Source organism: Rattus rattus, chromosome 5 (genome assembly GCF_011064425.1).
Source record: "Rattus rattus isolate New Zealand chromosome 5, Rrattus_CSIRO_v1, whole genome shotgun sequence".
Lineage (NCBI taxonomy): Eukaryota > Metazoa > Chordata > Mammalia > Rodentia > Muridae > Rattus > Rattus rattus.
Window position 1 is genome coordinate 100,456,011 of NC_046158.1, and position 21,501 is coordinate 100,477,511.

The window sequence follows — 21,501 nt, forward strand, 5'->3', positions numbered from 1 at the left end:
GCAACTCTCGGAGAATTTCTGAGAAGCTGCCCAATGCCAAATGATTCCATCTACTCCCTGGTTTCTCAGATCACACATCCTCACTTGGGAGAAACTCCCAACTGAATCAAGGCACACACCAGTGCCGCGGACCTGGGTTGAAGCAAGGGGCCTCAGGTCGTCCTAACAGAGCCACCGTCCCGAGGGCGTCTGACCCCCACAGAACTTGTCTGTGGAGGAGCGAGAAGACCCGGGACCCACGGGCGTCGGCTGAGGTGCGGCCAGGCCACCAGAGGGAGCTAAGGGAAAGGGACTCGGCGCGCCTAGTCAGTCAGCGAGGAGCAGGAGCGCGCCTCCCGCTCGCGCGCGCTTTCCGCGTGGCAGCGCCGCCTTCGTCGTCAGCCAGGCGCGCTGCCTCTTTGTCTCTCGGCGCCTCCCGCTTCCCGGACAAACGGCTTCTGGCGGGAAGCTGTGCTCGCTCGGGAGCAATGGCAGGAGCGACGCAGCCCGGGCAGCCCCCGCCCTGCGTTTGCGGCGAGGGGACGTTTGGTCAAAGGAAAGCGAGTGGATGCTCGGAAAGTGCTTTTCGTAGGCGGCCGGCGTCCGCTCCAGCGCCGATTTATAGTCTGGCTCGCTCCCCGCCCCCTCCCGTCAGCCCCTGGGCGGCGCCGGCGGCCGCGGTTCTGCCTGGCCGAGCTTCTGGCTCAGAGCCCGGGCGGGCACTCTGGGGACAGGGGCTGGGGGTGGGGGACGGAAGAGGGAAGGGGCGGAGGGTGGGTCGTGCGGGAGGTCGCCACTTCCTCCCTAGTGTCTGACCAGGGCGGGAAGATCCTTTCCTCCTCAGGCTTTCCTCTGTTCCCAGCTCCACACAGCCCCTTTATTCCAAGGCCCATGATTCCCTCCCCTTTATAATAAATTAAGGAATCTTCAGCGCCTACTAGATCCTAGGACAAGGGGAAGCCAAGTTTCTGACATCATGTCCTTAGCAAGAACCGCAGCCCTCGTGCAGGTGACAAGGGCTGGGTCCAGGTCTATCATACTGCCCTGGTCTCACATCTACAGAGTCCGGATGGCCACAGGGTAGAGCAGGGACATGTGTTCCGCTCCCTTAATGGGCAGCTTTCGGCTGGCATAGTGGTGCACGATTTCAGGGACGCTGCTGAAGGGTGGGCTGTTCTGGCCCAGCACATACTTGTGTTCCTTGGTCCGAGACAGCTTCATGTGCATGAAGCCCTGACTGCTCCTAGGAAGAGAAAGGGATCCTGGTGACCAGGGGTTCCTCCTAGTGCCCTACCACCCTCCCAGCAAGTGTGGTTCCAAAGCCAGCTTCAAGTGGGAGGTGGCTAGGGAAGGGATGGTGAGGAGGAGAGGGTTGAGTAGGTAGCATGAGGCACTGGCTTTGTGGTGAGGACATTGGGTGTGCCAAGAATGTGTGTGTGGTGAGTATACAGGGTGTGTGCTGGTAGAGAGAGCAGTGACCTCCACCCTCCAATTCTGTGATTCTAGCCCATCAGCCTCTGGCTAAGGCCAGTTTAACCCTACCTGGTTTTTTGAGACAGATTCATGTAGGTCAGGCTAGCCTCTGTCTCTTCCTCTTAATTACAGGTGTGTGCCAGTTTATGGGGTGCTGAACACAGAACCCAGGGCTTTGTACATTCTAGCAAGCACCTTACCAACTGAACCGCAGCCTGCCTTATGCTCAGCGCCCCTTCTTGAGATTTATGGCCACACCAGTCTTTGGGTCTTACACCACGTCAAGCCCTCTCACTCCGTCCAGGCAGCCCTTAGGCCTAGAGTGACAGCATCTGGAGACTCTGTTAGCTTTACCTACCCAGAGTGATAGAAAACGGAACTACAGTGTGGAGGTGAGGCAAGGCGAGAGGGGATGGGAGTCCCCCATCCTGGAGTCTGATTGAAGCACAACTGACGTAGGCTGCAAAGGCTGCTGCAGAGACTTAATTAATCTTCCTTTCAGTACAGAGTTTGTGTGGAGCAGGTCTTAGGGCCTGGATGTGTATGGCCTTGGAGAGGGGCTTATTCTTTTTCCTATACTGTAGTTTGGCTGAAAAGTGGGGGGGGGGCAGGGAGGGGGACCTGTTTACAGCAAAGCGGTCCCACCTTCCTGTGTTCCTGTGCATTAAACTTTATCTTGGTGATAGTAATTCTATCGAGAGCTTGAAACAGTAACTTCAGACCCAACCCAAATCGGATGTGGCTACGGTGAAAACAAAAAGTGACAGAACATGAGGCTGCACCCTCTCCCCTCAGGAGCTGTGCTCACATCCGACTGTATCTTATTACCTTCTGACCACGTCTTTTTCTCATAGTCCTCATGCTTCACTATAAACTAAACTAATTTTAATAAAAACCTCCACGTTTGCCTCATAAATCCATCTGCTAGTCCTGAAACTCTTCTTCAGGCCACCAATCCTGGTTTGGCCCCAGTTGAGATCCCTAAAACCTTGTGGGGGAAACTCATGTTGTTGAGGACAACAGTGAGACACTGGACATCTTTTACCTGTACCCCAAAACTCTGTCAAGGGAACGGACACTTTCCACTGCTTCTCCCAGCTCCCTAAAGCCAGAAAGTCAGCATTAGCTAGCCCTCCCCTCCAGACAGACACAATATGCAAAGCTCTGGCCTGTTCTCGAATGCCCTCCACTTTATAAAGTATGGGGGTGGGGCACTCAGCAGGAGCAACTGTCCAGATTGCCACTGGCCGGTCTGGCAGCCCTGGGTCTGTACCATACCACAGGCATGGGGCTAAAGAATGTTTGGCACAGCACACAGCCTAATTTGCCTTTCCTAGCCTGAGCCCAGAGGAGCACGCAGAAGGTTGAGAGGCCTGGGTGGCAACAGGTCCTGTGAGGAGGCTGCTTCCATCCTGACGTCCTTGTTGGCAGGGGGTTGGCAAATCAGCTGCCCCATCTACCTGGGCATAAAAAAGGTTTTGACTAGACCTATTACACTGGGAAACAAGTGAGGAATGGAGAGGAACGGAACTGCAGAGGAGAAAGGGGTGGAGGGAGACTGGCTCTTATGTGCTCTCCTCCAGGGTCTTAGGAATCTGCCTGGCTGTGTATCAGGATATAGAGGCATCTGGAGTGCTGAGATACTGCCTGGTGTACACAGTGAGCACACAGGCTCCAAGGAAAAGGAAACAAGGGTGTGTAACGGGGAGGTAGGGCAGTAAGCAGTGGTCCCCATATGCTGTGGGAAGCAGTGTAGGCCCTATCTTCTCTCACCTCAGGGTTTGAGAGTAATGCCCCTTCCCACAGCCCACTTGGGAGAAATGGCTCTCTTAAACTGCACAGCGTGTTTTCTCAAGGGACAGACTCAGGAGGGTAACTGGCCTTCATCTGCATTGCCAACCTCTGGAGGAGGGGTGGCTGTGCTTTTCAACCCCCAGGGACTAGTCCCTAGGGTACATTAAGACACAGCAAGGTCCTTGCCAGACCCTCAGGATGTTGGGTGGGACCAGCTGGGCCCAGGGCCGGCAAGGCTTTCTGAGGAAGCTGTTTAATTACCAGTGAAAGCCCTTCCATTAGGGAGAGAAGAGAAACCATAATTGTATTTCAGAGAAGCCATTTATATGCAAACGAGACCTTGGCAGACAGCCTGTTGGGTGGGATCGGCTGGAGTGTAGCAGACACCCAGGCTGGCCTTCTTCCCTAGACTAAGGCAATCCCTCACCCCTAGTTGCCCAGTTCCACTCTAAAGTCCCCAACCTTGGGGTGCTGTCTCCCTTTGGGCTGGACAGTACCAGATTTCCAGCAAATGGCAGTGGGTGAGGGTTGGAACCCTGTCACTGAGCAGTGTAATTCCTGAAATCAGACTGAGCTAGGTGCTGTGTTTGTAGATTTTGAAACACTTTCTGGCTATGTTCTCTAAGCTGGCCTGGAAATCTTGGATGTAAGGAATCCTGCCTCAGCTTCCTAAGTAACTGAAACCACAGGTACTACCACCACATCTAGCTTAGGGACTTAATTATTAGCTGGTGACCTTGAGCAAGTAACAAAGCTCCTTGAATCTATTTCATTTGTATAAAACAGGAGATTTATCAGCACAGCAGTAGTTGTTTTGGACAAGGTATATATGCTAGGAGGTCCGTGCCAAGATTTTCAATTATAATCTTAGTAACAATGCACTACCTCAAGTTGTGTAAATCATATTTTTGACAAGTGAGCTTTTCCAAAGTCCTCTTTTTGATTTTATAGCTTGCAGACTCCTAGAATATAAGAGCTAGAAGAAACCCATATCAGTTCATTCAGCAAGAAGAGAGCCTGAGGCCTGGAGAAGGAAATGATTTGTCTACGGTCACCGTCACACAGCTAGTTTTATCAAACCCCAGAATAGAACCGAGACCACTTAACTGTCCGTGGTAGATTTTTTTGATCTTTTAGTGAAGTTGAACAATCATCTAAATGTGTGCAATTCTACCCCTTGGACTTGTTTGGGGTGCAGGGGGCAGGTACCAGTATCTAGTACCAGGGAATGTGGTGTGAGGTGTCCAAGATACTCCCAAATTGAGGGGGAAGGTCGATGCACACCTCACTCCAGCTGGCCACCTTAGGGATGGCTATACTGGGTAGACTTCCTGGTTGCCAAGAGGAGCACAGGCCATCCTACTGTGGAGAGCCTGGAGTCTGAGCTAGAGCTGCTCCAAAGAACAGGCTGATGGGAACCAAGGGCCCTATCTTGGCTACTTCTTCCTCTCTCCTCCCATATGCAGTGGACTCAGTGGAATGCTCTGGCCTCCTCCTCTGACCTAGATCTCCGACCCCCACCTCACCCTGCTGACCCTGCAGGTAGAACTACTCCCATATCTCCTGGCAGGTGCTTCTACCTGTTAGCATTTAACCGTGATGACAATAACAATTTATCTTCGAAACATGCTAGGTGCTAAGGCATTCAATCAAGTGCCTTAACATTAAATTTCCTTTAATCTCTCCCAATAAAACGGATCTTATCAATCTTATTAAGAAATGGAGACCTAGAGAGGTTGAACGTCCAAGTGACAGAAACCTTCTGAACTGGATGCTACCCTTTAAACGCTTCCTCCTGAGAAGTCTCAGACATTTCAGGTTCCCAGAGCCAGCAGTTGCTCAAAGGGTATCTGGTTCTTCCCCGTCTGGCTGGACCAGAAGAGAGTGCTGAAATCCTCTTCTGCCCTACAGGTGAGTGGGCACCTCTACCCACGGCCTTCCCTACTCACTTGAGGGAGAGGGAGAAGTCATTCTTGCTGCTCTCGCTGTTGCGCACCAGGTAGCTGGCCTCTTTGCACAGCCTGAGCAGGTTCTCCGCATCTGTTCGGCTGATGGCCCCGTGGTACCAGCTGAGGACGAGAGAGGAGAAGGGGGCATCTCTGCTGGGTCCCTCGCCGTCCAGGCCCACCCATTCTGGGTGTCCCCTGCAGGGAAGCCAGTGCAGGAGGGGAGGAAGAGGGAGGGAGTCCCCAGCTGGACACAGACACTCACACCTGGTTTTCCAGAGGCAGTGCTGGATCTGTCCACTCCCCCAGGGGGCTGCTGGGCTCCGCGCCTAGGGGCTTGGCTGTCTTGGGGTTCCCAGCAGACAGCCTGGGAGGTAGCCGCCCCTTCTCCTCCCGGCCAGGTGACAGGCAATTCTTCTCCGATCCTTCAAACTGGGCTGTAAGGAACACACTGGTCATGGACTCTGACGTGTCTAGAGGCAGAGCCCTCTCAAGCAGCCAATGTCCTACCCTACTTCTTCCAAGTCCTCACAAAGGCCAAAGGCATGTTCTGGGAGGGCATGCTCACAGGCCTGCCTGCCTGACTCCAAGGACAGAACCTAGACCACTCTCAGGGAAGGGTACAGCTCCTGAGCCACACCACGCCTCCTGGGGCCTCTCAGTCCACACAGGCAGGCCAAAGGGGACAGACAACAGGAGAAACCACTTAAGCTGTCTCCCTCAGCGGACTGTCTTCCTCTTTTCCACCCTCCTTAGGGTGGCTTCAGTGTTGATAATATTGTTTCTTTCTCCTCAGAGTTCATTACCGATCTCCAAATCACCCTGCCAGGCTGGTCTGTAGAAATGACTTATTGATCTAAGAACAATTATCTGACTCCCCTTGGTGCTGTCCTGACAGGCTAATCCTGTCCAAAGCCGCCAGGCTGCCTGGCCCTCTCCACCCCAAGGTTGCTGCTGCCCATTGTCCTCCCTCCCCTTCCGCAGAAGTCCAGGGAGGCAGCGCTGCATCTCCAAAGCAGGGCAGCCAGGTAGCTGAGCCAGCACAGGGGAACACTCCCTGCATCCTCCAAGTGGGTCACATGCACAAGCGACACTCTCCTCTATCCTGCATTTACAAAATACCTACAAACCCTCATGCTTGATGTACAACAGGATGCATGGCTGTGCACACACACACACATGCACACACACACACACACACATGCATACACACACACAAACACCCGCACACCCTTGGGTGTTCATGCTGGATGTAGAGGAAGAAGTTGATGCCTTTGCTTTTCCCCCTCAGTAGAGGCTCTCTCTCCTTGTAGCTCTCTCTCCTTTGCCAGCACTTCCCCATGCCTCACGAACACCTGCTTTAGCAGGCAGAGCTCCACACAAAAGAACTTAAGTTTTAAAAACAGTGGATTTTTCTTATTTTTAGACACAGTTCCACTTTATAGCCTAGGTTGTTTTATGGAACTATGTAGCTCATGACAGTCCTCCTGCCTCAGCTTCCCAAGGGAAAGGGCCTTTGTTAAGAGACCACACATACGGCTCTGGGTGGGGGTGGGGAACGTGCTTCGTCTTTTCCTTCTTCCCCCAGGACAGGGGATTCCTCCAACCCGAGCCCACAGAGGCTGAGAGGTAAAAGACCTATCACCCTGGCCACAGTCCCCAAAGGACCCACCGCTGCTGTCCTCCAGGCTGGGCTCAGGGAGGGGTGAAGCTGGAGCGGAGATGTCCCTGTCCCCGTCAGGCAGGGAGGGGCTGCTGTCCAGCTGTCCCACAGGCGGAGGCCAAGGTAGGTCTTTGATGACCTTTATGTCAACTGGAGCCAGCAGCAGGAGGGACAAGAGAAAGAGACAGTGACAGAGACAGGGAAAGGCAGAGGTTGAGGCATCAAAACACAGAGCTAAGATACACAGTAGCCTAGAAAGGAGGAGGGACAGAGGCCGAGGCCAGGCAGCACTAGAGGAGGGAACAGGACTCAGGGCTGAGAGGGCAGGTGCTAACCACACCAGCCTGGCCCAGTGAGGAAAAGGTAGGAGTGTTGAGTGGTAAACAGGATCTTGCTTGGTCAGCCCCGTGGGTTCCCTAATCTTCTACCCCCTCACTAGTTTCCAGGAACCCAGAGGACCTGGAGGGCAACATGGGAAAGGGACTGCCTACACCTCTGGAACCACACCCCTGACACTTCATTGTCCCCTTTCCTCTTCTGCCCCCAGCCTGGGAACTAGCAGAGCTCAAGACTGGGACAAAACCTCGGGTTATCTGGAATACTCAAGACTTGGGGCAAAGGGATTTTTTTTTTTTTATTTTAAATCGAATCCTGCTCCTCCAAGTCCTGAGTGACGCCACCAGTGGCTGGCTGTAGGGCCACTAACGAGGTTTCCTAATGATGAACATAGATTTCCCATTAAGCAATCCAAACAGTATTGATTCTCCAAGGAGACCTCTGGAGATAAATGGCCCATCCTTGATGGGTGTGTGCTTTACAGGAAGCAAAGCAGAAACTTGTGGTTTCCCAGTCTGGCTGCCAGGGTTGGGAGGGCAGAGCTTAGGGCTGGATACAGATTGAGCTGTCTGTGTGTGAGAGGTAGGGGTGTGTGTGAGAGGTAGGGGTGTGTGTGTGTGTGTGTGTGTGTGTGTGTGTGTGTGTGTGTGTGTGTGTGTGTGTGTGTGTAGGGAACGGAAGCAGGGGTGATATCTAATGGCATCTCGGTCCTTAAGATACAGGTACTCTCCCAGTTTAAGGCCTTTGCTCCACCCACCGCAGACTGTCAATGTGTACTGTTTCCATGGTGGACTTGGGCCTGGGACACAGTGGTGTGGTTGGGACAGGAGAAACCTGATCTTCATTTAGCAATCTCCCAGCCTCCATATGCAGCTCAGCATACCCTTGGAGCCAGTCAGGCTTGCCACTAGGGTCTCAGTCTCAGGATCCAGGTCACGCATATATCGATTTGTATCATTTGAGGTATAAAATATCCTCTTTGTCAAATATATTTAACATATGCCACACGTTTCATAATCTGTACTGGAATGTGTTTATTTTTACCCAGACTCCCAAAGGTGGTTAGAGCTGGAGCTTGGCCTGGAAGAGGTGAGATGTAGAGACGTATGCTCACTCTTGCTCGCCTGTGCACACAGCGCTGCCCTAGAGTTCCACCCCTAGACCTTGCTTGGTTCCTAGGGTCTGCTCCTTCCACTCTCCCGAGTCTGTAAAGTGCTCAGAGGCCCCAGCAGAGCTGCTCCTGCCACGAGACTCACCCGCAAAGGCTTTGGAAATCCGTTCCTTCTTCCACTCCCAGGGCTGGTCGTACTCTTCTGGAGGCCTCTCGTCATCCTCCGGCAGGCGCGACTCCCTGGCCCAGGAAGCCCCCTCACCTTCCGGGCTGGCCCCCTCATCTTCTGGCTCATAGGGTGTATCATAGAGAGGTAGGGGTTGAACTGCCGTCTCCTTAGATCCCCGGATCTCTGCCCAGTGCAAAGAGGAGAGAGGTGTAAGGAGTAGGCTTAACCCAGAGCCTATGCCTTGGCTTGAGGAGAACTCAGCAGCCACAAATCCTGGATCCCACGGGAGGAAGTGGCAGACACATGGCAAAGTAAAAGGAGAAGGACTCCAGGATAACCAGCAAGAGCTGGGAAAGCTAAGTGGGCATGTTAGGGAAACTGAGACACAGTGCTCCTCTCTGCCCACCTGTCCCTTAGTGCCCAGCTCTGTTTCCTTATGTTCTAGTTAAAGTAACTTCAATCAGGAAATCCTCTGTCACTCAGATGCCACTGACCCCTCTTCTTAACAGTTTCCCCTGACAAGTCAACTTTGCCCACTGTCTTCTCTCCTTCCCGTTGATCATGTTCTCCTGGATCCTCTCTTGGTCTCCATTCACAGGCCCAGCGATGCTTAGTTCTTCCCACCCTGACTCCTAAGCTGTTTGCTCAGACCTCACAGCGTCAGTCCTTCTGGCGTTCTGGTCCTCCTTCCACAGCTGCTACCAATGCTCCATTTTGTCCTCAGCTCCCTTCAGACTTTTAGGATCGCTGATGTAAATCTGATAAAAGATCCAGTTCTAACTTGCCACAAAATATGTATTTTAGGACTGGGACTGTGTCTCTGTGGTAGAACGCCTGCTTAGCACGCAGGAGGCCTGGGTTTGATCACCAGGGCCATCCGCACCTTCAGCCCTTCTCTCCGCAAAAATGTACGGTTAAAGCACTTACATTTTCACATATAATTCCAGGGTACTCACGGCCACACCATATCTCTCAGACCTAACTCGGTACCCCTTCTCACTGGCCACTTCTGCCCACCAGTGCTCCAGTTGGACCTGAGTGTACTGCACTCTTAAGTCCATCTCAGGACTTTCAACCTCATCTCTCCATAGCGAGGGTTTTACCAGGACGCACCTCACAGGCTCTTTGAAATAACCCTCCTGTGATGCCGCTCTTCCCCTCACTCATCTCTAAGGAGGAGGGTAGGGCAGCTGATCTGATTGGCCAGTGAGTGCTCACTCCCTTCCTCAGCTTGGCCTTCTCACAGAAACACAGGACTCCTGGATCCTTCTCTTCCACGTGTGCCTGCACAGAGCCGCCTGTGCTGCCAAGTCTGAGCAGGCATGTTTAACTTCCTGAAGAGTATTTAAAAAACCATTGTGCTAACATCGCTAAGTTATTTCCTTGGGTCAACTTTATCAGCAATAAAGTTGGCATTTAAATCTCCATTAGCCCTGTCCTTAATTTGACTTCTTAATTCTTTCTCAGCTGAGAAGAGGAAGAAACAATTTGTAATTACCGGCTCCTTAGCTTCCCAACAGTTGGGCTGGACATGGTGACGACCTATGTCTGTAATCCCGGCCTTGGAAGGTAAGGACAGGAGGAATGCTGTAATCTCAGGCTAGCCTGGATGATGTAGTAAGTTCCAGGCCAGCTTGACTACATATTGAGAGCACATCTTATAAAAGCAAACAAAAATGCGGTAATACCAAGTAGCAGTGAGATAGCTTGTTAACTCAGCAGTATGGCAGCTAGCTCTTCTAGTCGATTCTGTGTACCACGGCTCAGAACCCCCCTTACATGCCACATTAATCTCGTTTCCTTCTTCTGGCACAAGTCCACACTCTTTACTTGAACCTCTGCATCCTTCTTGGTCTCTGCCATCTCAGACAGAGCCTGAAGCACCATTTCTCTTGGCCTTCCCTTCACCCGTCCTCTCCGACCCCCTCCTGTCCTCTCTGTTCACCCTCACTGACTCTTTCCCTGGGTCATCTCTTGGGCAGGTCTGACTCAGTCCTTTCTACTCTAACTCTGAAACGCTTCCTCAGCCCCCTCCATGGCACCCAATGCATCTACTCACCTGCTGTCAGCGTTTCTCTTTGATAACGTTAACTCAAACTCAGCACATTTCCAAAGGCTACTGACAGACTTTCTTTTGGGAATGTTTGACTCAACTCATGCCACCATCCTGGAGCTAGGAAGCCTATGTCGCCAGTGTTTCTACTGGACCTTTGGTTACACAGCCTCCTCTATGGCTTCAGGTGTCACAGCTTACACCTTCTCTTCCAAATTCTTGAAGGCCTTGACCACATTCCTGAGAGCCTGGCACAGGCTTTCTCCCTGTTTGCCAGGGATCATGGGACCAGTCCTTGGATTTGTTGTGCAGAGCCAAGGCCTCAGAGCAGTCGCCCTCATCCTCAGTACTTACCAGCCATCATCTTTTGGGCCTCGTAGGGCTCCATGTAGCCATCATTTTCAGGGACCTTCTCTGCAGCTCCTGAAGTTCCTCCTGAGCCTTCACCAGTCTCCTGAACATCGAATGGGTCCGCATAGTCCTCTAGGATTGCCAGCTAGGAGAAGGCAAAGACAACAGGGCTCAGGCAAGGACAGGCAGCTCTGCTCCCCCTGGCAGAGATGGGACTTCTTTCTTTCCTACTAATGTCCTGCCTTGTGGCCATGTCCTAGGCTAAATAGCCAGGATGAAGCTATTGGGTCTTAAGAGTTAATCTTAGGGTCCGAACTGGACAACAGCAGAGAACAAAGAGTTGTGCTGAAGAGCAGAACGGTGAGGTGACATCTCAGAGAGTAGCACAGGGTAGCCTGTCACACTTCCACAGATGTTCAACAAAGAGCGAGCCAGTGACCTTGAAGAAACTAAAGCAGATGGTGTAGAGCAGGCTTTAACCCCAGCACTCAGAAGGCAGAGGCAGGTGGAGCTCTGGGAGTTCCAGGGTATTGCAGGCCAACCAGCGTTACAAGGTAAGACCCTGTCTCTATTAAAAGAGGAAGGAGGAGAAGGAAGAGGGGGCAGGAGGAGGAGGAGGGAAAAGGAAGTAGGGACATCACTCTGTCACCATTCTGTCATTTGATCCTTGTCAGGTCCTTGTTCTGTGGGTACCATAAACTCTTTTGAAGAAACTGGACAACAGGCATTTAGGAGATACACCCTAAACCATCTGACTTAGATGGAAAGTTCACTGGAACTCACGCGATTGGTGTACAGGGCTATTGACCTGTAGCTGGTGGGGCTTCTCAGCCTCCTGGGAGGAAAATGCCTTGGGGCACCCTGGGACACCCCTGAGACCGGATGAGGTCCAGAGCCAGGATCTAGAAAACCAGTCTCAGCTTTCCATTTCCCCGCTGCCTGTCCCTGTCTCATACATTGGCAAAGCAGTGACAACAGAGGACGCCGAGGCATGCAGGGCAGGGCAGGGCTGAGGACAATGGAGTCTTTCTCCAAACTGGGCAGGAAAAGGTAGGACTCACCAAGCCAGGCCCTGGAGCACTGCACCACTCTCAGGGTCACAGCTGGCATCAGAGGTGGTTCTGGGGCTCGCAGCGCAGGGAATGGCCGCTCCTGAATTTCACCCAACTGAAGCCTAGGCTGAGCCAGGTGACCACCCTGCCCTTGGTGAGAGGATCTGGGAAGGGGACCCCTGGAGGACAAGATGGAGCAAGAACCAACTCCACCTCACACATCCCTCTGGCTGTCCCTTTGGCCCCATGTGACCCATCTATAGGTTTCCGAGGTTGTCCCCGTGACTGCCTCTACCTTATCCTCAGGCGTTTACGCTTCTACCTCGTTTCAGTCTGGCCCTCAGCTCTTTACTTCCCTTCCTACCTGCCTGCTTGAGGTAGCTCACACCAACCCATCAGTAGTCCAGGTTATCGGCTACCCTACACATCTCATGTGTGTCTCTCTGGCTCCAATAGGCAACCGGCAGAAGGCTGTAAACGTCCTCTTTTATTCTACCAGCACTATACTCGAGCCCTTCAGCCTTAGCCCTCTGCTCTCCAGGGAACAGATGAGTCTGTCCGGGTCCATCACACACAGTCCCCCCACCCCCAGCTTTTTCCCCCTCCCAGGCCACTGGCATCTACAGCATCACCCACTGCCCACTGCTGGCAACTCTGCCAGTCAGCACACAGCGTCAACTCATGTGTGGCAGCCGCTCTACAGTGTCTGAGCCACCTGACACATTATCCTTACACCTCACAATAACTTCTCACTCCAGTGTTTTGAGAAAGAGTTCACCGTGAGAACTCTACTTTCCTCTCTGGACCACGCTCTGAAAGCGCCATGATTGTTTTAATCAATGGTTTCCTCTCTGCCTGCACCACCTTCCTGTCCTGGCAAATTCTTACTCAAGTTTCTTCTCTCAGAAGCCCCTTCCATGCTCCTCCGGGCCCAGCCCATTAGGTACCTGTCTGATTGCATTAAGAAGCAAATGCTTGGGGGTTGGGGATTTAGCTCAGTGGTAGAGCGCTTGCCTAGCAAGCGCAAGGCCCTGGGTTCCGTCCCCAGCTCCGGGAAAAAAAAAAAAAAAAAAAAAAAAAAAAAAAAAAAAGCAAATGCTTGTTCTACTGTTGTGTCTTTAGGCAGACTGGGCACTTCCTGCGGGCAGGACCTACATTTACAGCTAAATACCCAGGAACTGACAGCTCTCAGTAATTATGTTAAACCCATCACAGAAAAGGAGAGGAATGAATGAAAGCACAGCCCTTCCCCCGCCCCCCATTGACTGAGTTGATACAGAAAAATATAAGCCTAGGTAGATAGCTTATTAAAGGATGACCAAGCCTTTCCAAATAAGACTGCATTCTAAGAAGTTTCTCAGTGAGGTGCTGCCCTCAACACCCCTCCTAGTCTCCTAGGGCCCCACTCCAGAGCCCTTCCAGGCCTCCCCTCAGCAAGCCTGGTCAGAGTTGCACGCAGTTGCTTTTTCCTGGAATCCCTGCCCCTCCCAGGCTGGTGTGGGCCTCCCCACGCCAGCTGACAGTGCCTGTAGGCGACCTGGTGTCGTTTCTGCAGACAGCTCAATGGCTCTTCTGTTGTACTCCTGGTTCCACACCCTGCTCCAGGAAGCCCCAGACCCCCACCCTGGACTGGGGCATGCAGAGAGCTACTCGAAAGGCCCAGGACAGGAGCGGCAGCAGAGTCACCAGCTGGGAAGGCTGGCAGGACTGGTATCCACTCTGGGCACAGAAAATCCAAGCCAGACCCCAAGCCTGCTTGCCCAGTGTTTCTGTGTGAGAGGGGGAGAAATTGCTCACGGGAACACAGTCCATGCAGACTATGTTTGGACTACTACAATCTGTAGTCTGTGTCCCCTTGACCCCCTCTGATGTGCCCACTGCTCTATCCAACACTCATCACAGGCCTAGCACACAGTAGATGCTGGATGCATGTTTACTGGATACATAAAGGAGCTCCTACTCAGACTTCTATTGAAGTGACATTAGTACCACCTGCCCCAGGTGCTCTGACCTTTGAATGACCTGAATGACCAGTGGCAGTGGGAGGCTCAGGCTCACTGGAGAATCCATTTTGGAAAAGGGAAGAAGGGGAGAACTGTCAGCTAGGACGCGGGAAGGCACCTAACACCATGGCGAGCAATACTCAAGCACATCCCCTTTTCCAGCCAGGGCGCTGCTGAAAAACTTCCCAACCAGGAAGTAAGGTAGTGGCTACTCAAAGGGCCCTGTGCCACCCCTGCTCTCTCCTACCGTCCTATAAGCTGTCTCTAGGACCCTGCCATGCATCTGCTCACTTGGGCAGTGGCTCTCCCAGAGCAGCTGCCAGCCTTTGAACCTCCTTCCTGACCATGCCTCTCCCAGGGCAGCTAACAGGACTACCATCTGTTTCCACCTTCCACTTTTCAGTTGGCCCGAACGACATGTTTCTGACCTACCCATGGGTTCCCCAGGGTGGGTGTTGGTGTTGGTGACTACAGAACAGGCACTCTGTGGACTTCAGAGTTCCCAAGCTCTCTTACTGCAGCTCCTCCACAGCTCCCAGTGCACAGCTGCCCTCATGCCTGACTCTTTTCTTCCCTCCCTGCTGCAGCAGAGTGGCTAAGGAATAAACAGTAAGAAGGAGCTGTAATATTCTTAGCCGGAAGGCTGACAGGAATGAGTGGTCAATAAATGTCAGCTCTTAGGACTGGAGAGATGGCTCAGCAGTTAAGAACACTGGCTGCTCTTCCAAGAGGACATGGGTACAACTCCTAGCACCCACATGGTAGCTCACGACCATCAAAAGTTCAGTTGGGGCAATCAAGCAATGCCCTCTTCTGGTGTCCACAGGCACTGCAATGCACGAGACTGAGACCCACGCCTCCTAACACTCAGCGCCTTTTTACCAATGTTTCCAAATTTTTCTTTCCTCAATTTTTAGACTTATATTTTAGTTTAGGGGTTGAGGACATAGTTCAATGACAAGAGAATCTGCCTAGACTTGCAAGACCTACATCAGGTTCAATCTTTAGCACGAGAAAAGAAAATCACCTGAGTGTTGACAATCTAATTCTGTTAATTTAGTCCCCCCCCCCACAGTATTTAACCTTTTGTCACTGAAAACCAATAACCTAATCAGTGTGGCTAAGAGCACAGCGCTTACTTTCTGAGGCCAAGTGTCTGTCCCTGCTACTCCTACTTACTGTGATAGCCTTTCCTATCGTACATGCTCGGGAAGCCGACATGACACAAATGGGTTATTTCCTGATTTCTGATTATAAGGGTAATGCCGTACTTACAAAACACCCAAACATCACAGACATGTGGCTGATGTTACCAACCCTGGTAAGGTCCTTGGATGTGTTATGACTGTTTACTTCAAGACAGTTCCACAAGTGGCAGGCTTCAGTGCTCAGGAAATGGTGAACTAGGCAAAGAACACACCCTACATCATCTCTTCTCCCGAGTCTCTCATTGCTGGTTAGCAAATGAGTGCTGCCTCTCTCTGGGAGCCCTGGTGGCCGGTGCTGAAGGCCCTGGAGTGGAGCTCAGTACAGAATCGTACTGCTGGGCGGTCAGCTTCAGGTCTACCACTTGCTGGCCGAGAAGCCCTGTAAGTGGGACTCAACAGCCCTGTGCTTCTTCAGCTCTCCACGTCCAACCCAGGGTAGACTCTTTCTTATAGGGTTGCTGTAAACACTGACTGGCCCAGTACATAAGAGCTGTGGGAAAGGGTGCCAGGCACAAGACACATGCTCAGTAAATGCCTGCTACAATATTATTAAAGACAAAGAGACCAGATTTTGGGGTCCCCCAAGAGCTCATACTGACAGACACAAAATACTCTCTAAGAAGAGTGAAGCACCCTAAGGTGTTCAGGAGTTACCCACAAGTCCACGGGGTGCAGGAGTGGGGGCCGCATCTTTGCTCTTCCATAATGTCACGCTGGTTCTGGGATTAGAAGTACGGGAGGTACCCCGCTGGGTGCTCAGCCCAGGCATCTTTCTTCTCCTATCCACGAGCGCCAGGGTCTTAGCAGTTGCCAGCTCTCCAAAGGCAGAGTGCAAGGGTCAAGGTGTTACCAAGTCACTCACTGCCCAAGCCAGTGCAGATGTCTCCTACATGTCTGGTTCCCGACTGTGGTACTGCAGTGTGAGAAGGCAGACCCAACAGAGGACACAGGCCAGCCAATAACCCATCAGCAGTCATCCTCGGAGTGCCAGTGACAACACAGATACCCGGCCCAGGGCTGAGCCACTCCAGTCCTTCCCCTGGACTCCTCTCTTTACCACATTTCCCCCCTGTGTCTCCAACACAGAATAAACACAAGATAAGCCAAACTTCCATCCTCTGTGAAGACAGCAGAAGGCAAACTCAAAAAAGAAAGAAAAAAAAAAAAAAAAACCCCACCAAAACCAAAGTCAACACACAAGAAATCCAAAGCCAACCAACCAATCAACCTCCACAGAACAGGTATCCTTCTCTGCACCCAGACCAGCATCACCTAAGGACACCACACTGAATGGACACTGTCTAAGAGTGGTCCTAGTTTCGGCAGCCTCTACACAATCATCAGCACAGGAGCATCATGAGGGGACACAGATACCTCGGTCTCTTACCTCACTTTCCTCCTGCCGTTTGCTCACTTTCTAAAAGGAGCCTGGATGCTCTAAGCCTACGCAGTACATCTGTGACACACACCTGTTGTAAAAAGTGCTCAAAACTGGCGCTCAAAAGCTGGCTCAGTGGGTAAAGGTTCTTGTCTTCGAGCCTGTATCAGTTTATCTCTAGGACTCATTACTAGCAAGTCATTCCTCTGACTTTCCAGCATGCTTCTGTTTACAAGGACACACACATTTAAATTTTAAAACAGGTTTTCAGCAGAGGGCTAGAGGGGTGGTACAGAGGGTAAGAGCACATGCTCCTCTTGACAAGAATCTGAGTTTGGTTCCCAGCATCCACCTCGGGTAGCGAACAACTTCCTTTAACTACAGCTCCAGGGGAGGTCTAACACCCTCTTCTGGTCTCGAAGGGTACTGCATTCATATACACAAAGCCACATACAGATGCACACAAACGTATATAATGTTTAAAATTGCTAACGAAATCTTTTTAAAGTTAAAAAAAATTTTAATACTATTTTGGGGGGGCTATTTTTTAAAATTCCAATACTATTTTTGGAGAGGGGGGCTATAAGCTCCTGTAAAAATTTAAGAGCTATGAGCCTTTTCCCATATAAATGAGAAATACTTGCACACAACTTCTGGGTGCTCAAGAGCCCTAGGGTTGGCCCCAGGAGCTAGGAGTAAAAAAGAGGCCTGGTATCAATGTGGGGTGCCTGTTTTGTTACCCATGCCAGGTCTTGCCTTCATATTGGCACAACAGAGGACACACTGCAGATATGATAGGCAACTCCGACTTCATTTAATCCCAACCCCACTCCTTTCCCATAATTAGATCATGTTTCTTTTCCTGTTGAAGCTTGGAGAACAGTGATTGCATGAAGAGGAGGCCCAACCCCGGACCTTCTGCCGGAGCAGAGCCTGAAGTGGGCCCAGGGCCCAGCACCAGAGGGGGTTCTTTGGGGGCCATCTGGTCAGGCCCTAGCTGCCGTTGCAGGGTGTCGCTCTTGCTGTTCCCACACCTGCCCCGCCAGGCCTGGCCAGATGGTCAGCTCTGTGTCTTTGCCAGTTATACCAGTGGGCTTCAGAGTGGGCTGGCAGCCAGAGAGCCCAGCATAGAAAGAAGGCTAATGAAGCCCCAGGACCTTAGGGCCTTGTCCAGATCGCCACTCCCTCTTGCCTCCTCACTCTATGGCTCCTTGGCATCTCCAGTTTAGTGGGGAAACACTTCTACCCATTTCATCGAACCTCAGGACACAGCCCTGAACCTCTGTCTGCCAGCCAAGGAGCTCTGCAGAGCTGAGAAGACAGGGGAAGCTGCCACACAGCATAGAAACCACAGCTCAGAGGGAGTGGTGGTCCAGAGACAGCACTACACACCAGCCCTGCTGGTGTCTGGCCACCTGGGTTTAAGGCAAGAGCTCAGGTACCTTGTCTGGCTTAGCTTTTCCTAGGAGAATACTCTGGTATCCCTCAAATTCTGTTCCTAGATGGGAGGGAGTTAATTGATTTCTGAATTATGAGGAGCCATAGGTCAGCCCATGGGACAGCTCAGATGGTACACCCTGGATCCTTTTATCACACACACACACCAAAGAAAGCACAGATTGTGTGGCTCCCGGGAGAGCCTGTTGGATTTCATTCCTGTCTCTGTGGCTGACTGGCAAGAGACTCAGACACCTCTTGTGCATCCCCTCCCCCAGATCTGAAAAAGACCACAGGTCAGAGCTGACCCAACTGAAGCATGGACAGTCTTGGCAGGAAGGGCCTGAGGGTCTGTGCATAGGGCCACAGCTCCTTCCTTGGAGGTTTCTGGGAAACCATGGAAGGAAAACCATGTCTTGGAAATCTAAGCCCCTTAGCCACCCTGTTAATGGACACGCACATTTCAGGACACTGGGTCAGACACTTTGGAGACAGAAATGACAAAAAAAAAAAATAAACTGGACATTTTCCTGGAGGAACCCACAGTGTGGTGGGCAGCCTGTTAGGTCATTCTAAGCCACTACAGAAAGAATAGCCAAGGACAGCTTAGACCATGGGCCAAGAGCCAGTGGCCAGGGAGGAGGAGACTGGCCCATAGGGAGGACAAGGCCTAGCAACTCCCCTCTGCTTCACCGATGGACCACCGTCGTCGAGTCCTACAGCAGCAGGGGCAATTAGGAAGGAGGCTGCACACTGCCTGGGAGAAGTGGCCTTGGACCTTCCTCTTCAGCTGAAGGATGAGCCAGGACGGTCAGCCATGCTCTATGGCAAGAGCTGTGTGTGTGTGGGGGGGGGTGATTCACACATCTGAGGCTCTTTTAGACCCCAACACACCTCTTCTCCAGAAAGCTTAGCAGGACAGTGATCTTTTGGCTAAAAAGCCCAATTCTGAAACCTGAGGATTCAGACATTAACTGCTCTCTAATCAGATAAAGATCTTCTCAACTGAGGAGAGATGAGCTCTCAGTCTGTGGAGGCTCAGCGTCACCTTCCCCCGATTTAGGGGTGGGGGATGGCTTTCAGCTGTCTATCATCCAGGACAGGTAAAATTGGAATTAAGAAGGAAGGTCGGCGTCCCGAGAAACAAACTATTGGGAGTCTTCCTCCAGTGCCCCCAGACCATGAAAAAGCTCCAGTCTCTCCCTGAATGGACGGATAAGGAGGGAAACCAAGAGGAGATGATGCATGAACCCAGTCACTCAGCCTTAACTGGGCAACAGGTCCTGACCACCAAGTGTGCTCATACTTGGGGGAACACTAGAAGGAGTGCTCCTATACCTCAGGGGTGAATTTCTTCAGTAAGAGCTGGACAATGCCATGGCATTCTGAGTACAACAGTTCACCCCCTCTAATCCCGCCAGAAAAGGCAAAGGCCAGCGCTCGCTCACTGTGTTCACATAAGAAATCTTAGTTTTCAGCTCCTTTCTGGGGCTTCAGACCGGCAAAGATGCCTGGATTCCAGGACAGGGTGGGAGGGAGGAGAAGGGGAAGAGGAGGGGGGAGAGGAAAGCTTTGTGGAAGAAGAGTCAAGAGATCAAAGGGCAGAGAATCTGCTGCTCGAGAGAGGGCACAAAGGCCATAAACCAGCAAAGGGGAGGGAGGGGTGCTTCTCAATGCCCGTTAGAAAAAAGGCTCCAGGATCAGTGGGGAGGGGTTGCAAAGCTGAGGGAAGAGCCCACGGAGGAGGTCGTCACTAGTCCTGGGGCCCTAACAGGAAATAGGGCAGAGTTTGGAGGCTCAGATTAGTCAGTGGAAGCTAACAAAAGGGTTAAATTTGAGCCCCCCCGTGTCAGGGACGAAGCTTCTGTTAGCCAGAAATACTGACGGCTAAAAGCTGAGTCCCAGCCAAGCCACCTTTGTCCCTCCCTAAATCTCAGACCTCAGACCACCACCCCTCCTGGACACCCACGCCCGGCGCCGCACTCACCCTGTCGCTGCTGGCAGGGGGTCCGGAGTCCGGAGGCGGCGCTGGGGGCCCCGGGGTCTCGACCCGAATGAGGCGGTGCGGGGGTGAGCCGTGGCGCGGGGGCGGTGTGGGGCCAGGGACCGTAGGGGTGGAAAGGGCGGCGGACACAGACGAGCCCCCAGAGTAGGGGTCCTCGAAGTCGCGGTCTCGCTGCAGCCGGTAGGCGGCTAGGATGTCCGGGGGCGGCGCAGGGGGCGCGGCCGGACAGGGCGCTGGGGGGCGGTAGTCGGGCTCTGGGGGGGCGGGTTTGGCGCCCCCTCCGCCGCCGCCCCCGCGAAAGCCCAGATGCTCCCGCAGCCACTTAGCCACTCCGCCGCTGCCGCCCCCTCCCGGGCCGGTTCCCGCACCCCCAGCCCCGCGGCGGGATCCCCCGGGGCCGCCCCCCGCGCTGCCCTGCGCCCGCGACCCGGGGCCGGAGCCCGTAGGAGGAGCTCCGCTCAGTAGCATGGGGCCCTCCCAACTGAGCGAGCCGACCGCGGGCGGCGAGGGCGGGGCGAGAGGGGGTGGAGCTGCGCCGGCGGGAGGGGCGGGGCTCTTCAGCGACAAGAGGGGCGGGGCCGGCTGCCTAACGGGGACCCGAGGACTGGGAGAGGAGTAGATGGGAGACAGCGGGGTGCGGGGAGCAGTTGCTGCATGAGGGTGAATCCTCCACGTGTCGCCACGCGTGTTCCTGTGGGGCGTTCACTAGTCCCATCTGCTCTTCTTTTTCACCTCCGAGTTTGCGTCAGACGCGGGAAGATGAATCCCCAGGCACATCCTGCTCATCCTTATTCATTTTCCCCAAAACCAAAGACCCAAACAACATTTTCGAAGAAGCTGCTCTTTAAATGTGCCTATTACTGCCCTCACTTTGGGAGTACCGCCTACCTCCTCCTGTCCCTCATCTCACACCCAGATCTAGGTTGCCTTTATATCCAGGCAAACTTCTCAAGTGGCATGTAATCAATTCCCCAAAGACACCCTTGCTCTGATGTTTCCACACACACCCACCATCTTCAAATACTAACAACCCTCACACAAACAATTCCCATCCACGCTTACACACGCCCCAGCAGGCCCACGAAGCCCTCACAGCTGCACTGCTTTCTTGTGGAAATCCTGGGTTTGTCAATCAGTTTGTGACACGATAGAAACAGACAATTGAATAAATCAAGTCGAGGAACAGGTCTGATGTTGTCTATCACCAGCCCCTTATCTTTCAGGGCCCGGACACTAGTCTGATGATGCCCAGGCGCCTGGCGTTTGTTTTGTCTTAGAAATGAAGCAGATTATTCAACTGAAGTATTGTAGCCCTGAAGCTAAAGGCCAACATTCTCATTCATATTCTCTCTCTCTCTCTCTCTCTCTCTCTCTCTCTCTCTCTCTCTCTCTCTCTCTCTCCCCCCCTCCCTCTCCCCCTCCCCCCTTCCTCCCTCCACCGGAAACTGTCCGCATTACTTCACTGTTGTACTGGCTCTGCACACTGACTCTGTGCTTCCTCACTCTCTTCTAGTTGCTTATGGTTGTTTTAAGATAGGATTTC

The 21,501-nt window shown here is 52.6% G+C and overlaps 1 protein-coding gene across 3 annotated transcripts; it reads right to left on the bottom strand.

The window, feature by feature from the left end:
* Window positions 1–830: 830 nt before the first annotated feature.
* Window positions 831–20,427, bottom strand: Shf (Src homology 2 domain containing F). Of its 3 annotated transcripts, XM_032904095.1 has the most exons (7): window positions 19,941–20,427; window positions 10,879–11,020; window positions 8,448–8,654; window positions 6,865–7,005; window positions 5,458–5,629; window positions 5,196–5,315; window positions 831–1,222 (listed from the first exon to the last, which is right to left on the bottom strand). In XM_032904095.1, exons 1-7 carry the CDS (start codon window positions 20,424–20,426, stop codon window positions 1,036–1,038), a joined length of 1,455 nt encoding a protein of 484 aa, XP_032759986.1. In that variant the 5' UTR covers window position 20,427; the 3' UTR covers window positions 831–1,035. The 3 variants fall into 3 exon arrangements, with proteins under 3 accessions (XP_032759986.1, XP_032759988.1, XP_032759987.1); XM_032904097.1 differs by lacking the exon at window positions 6,865–7,005; XM_032904096.1 differs by lacking the exon at window positions 5,196–5,315.
* Window positions 20,428–21,501: the final 1,074 nt, after the last annotated feature.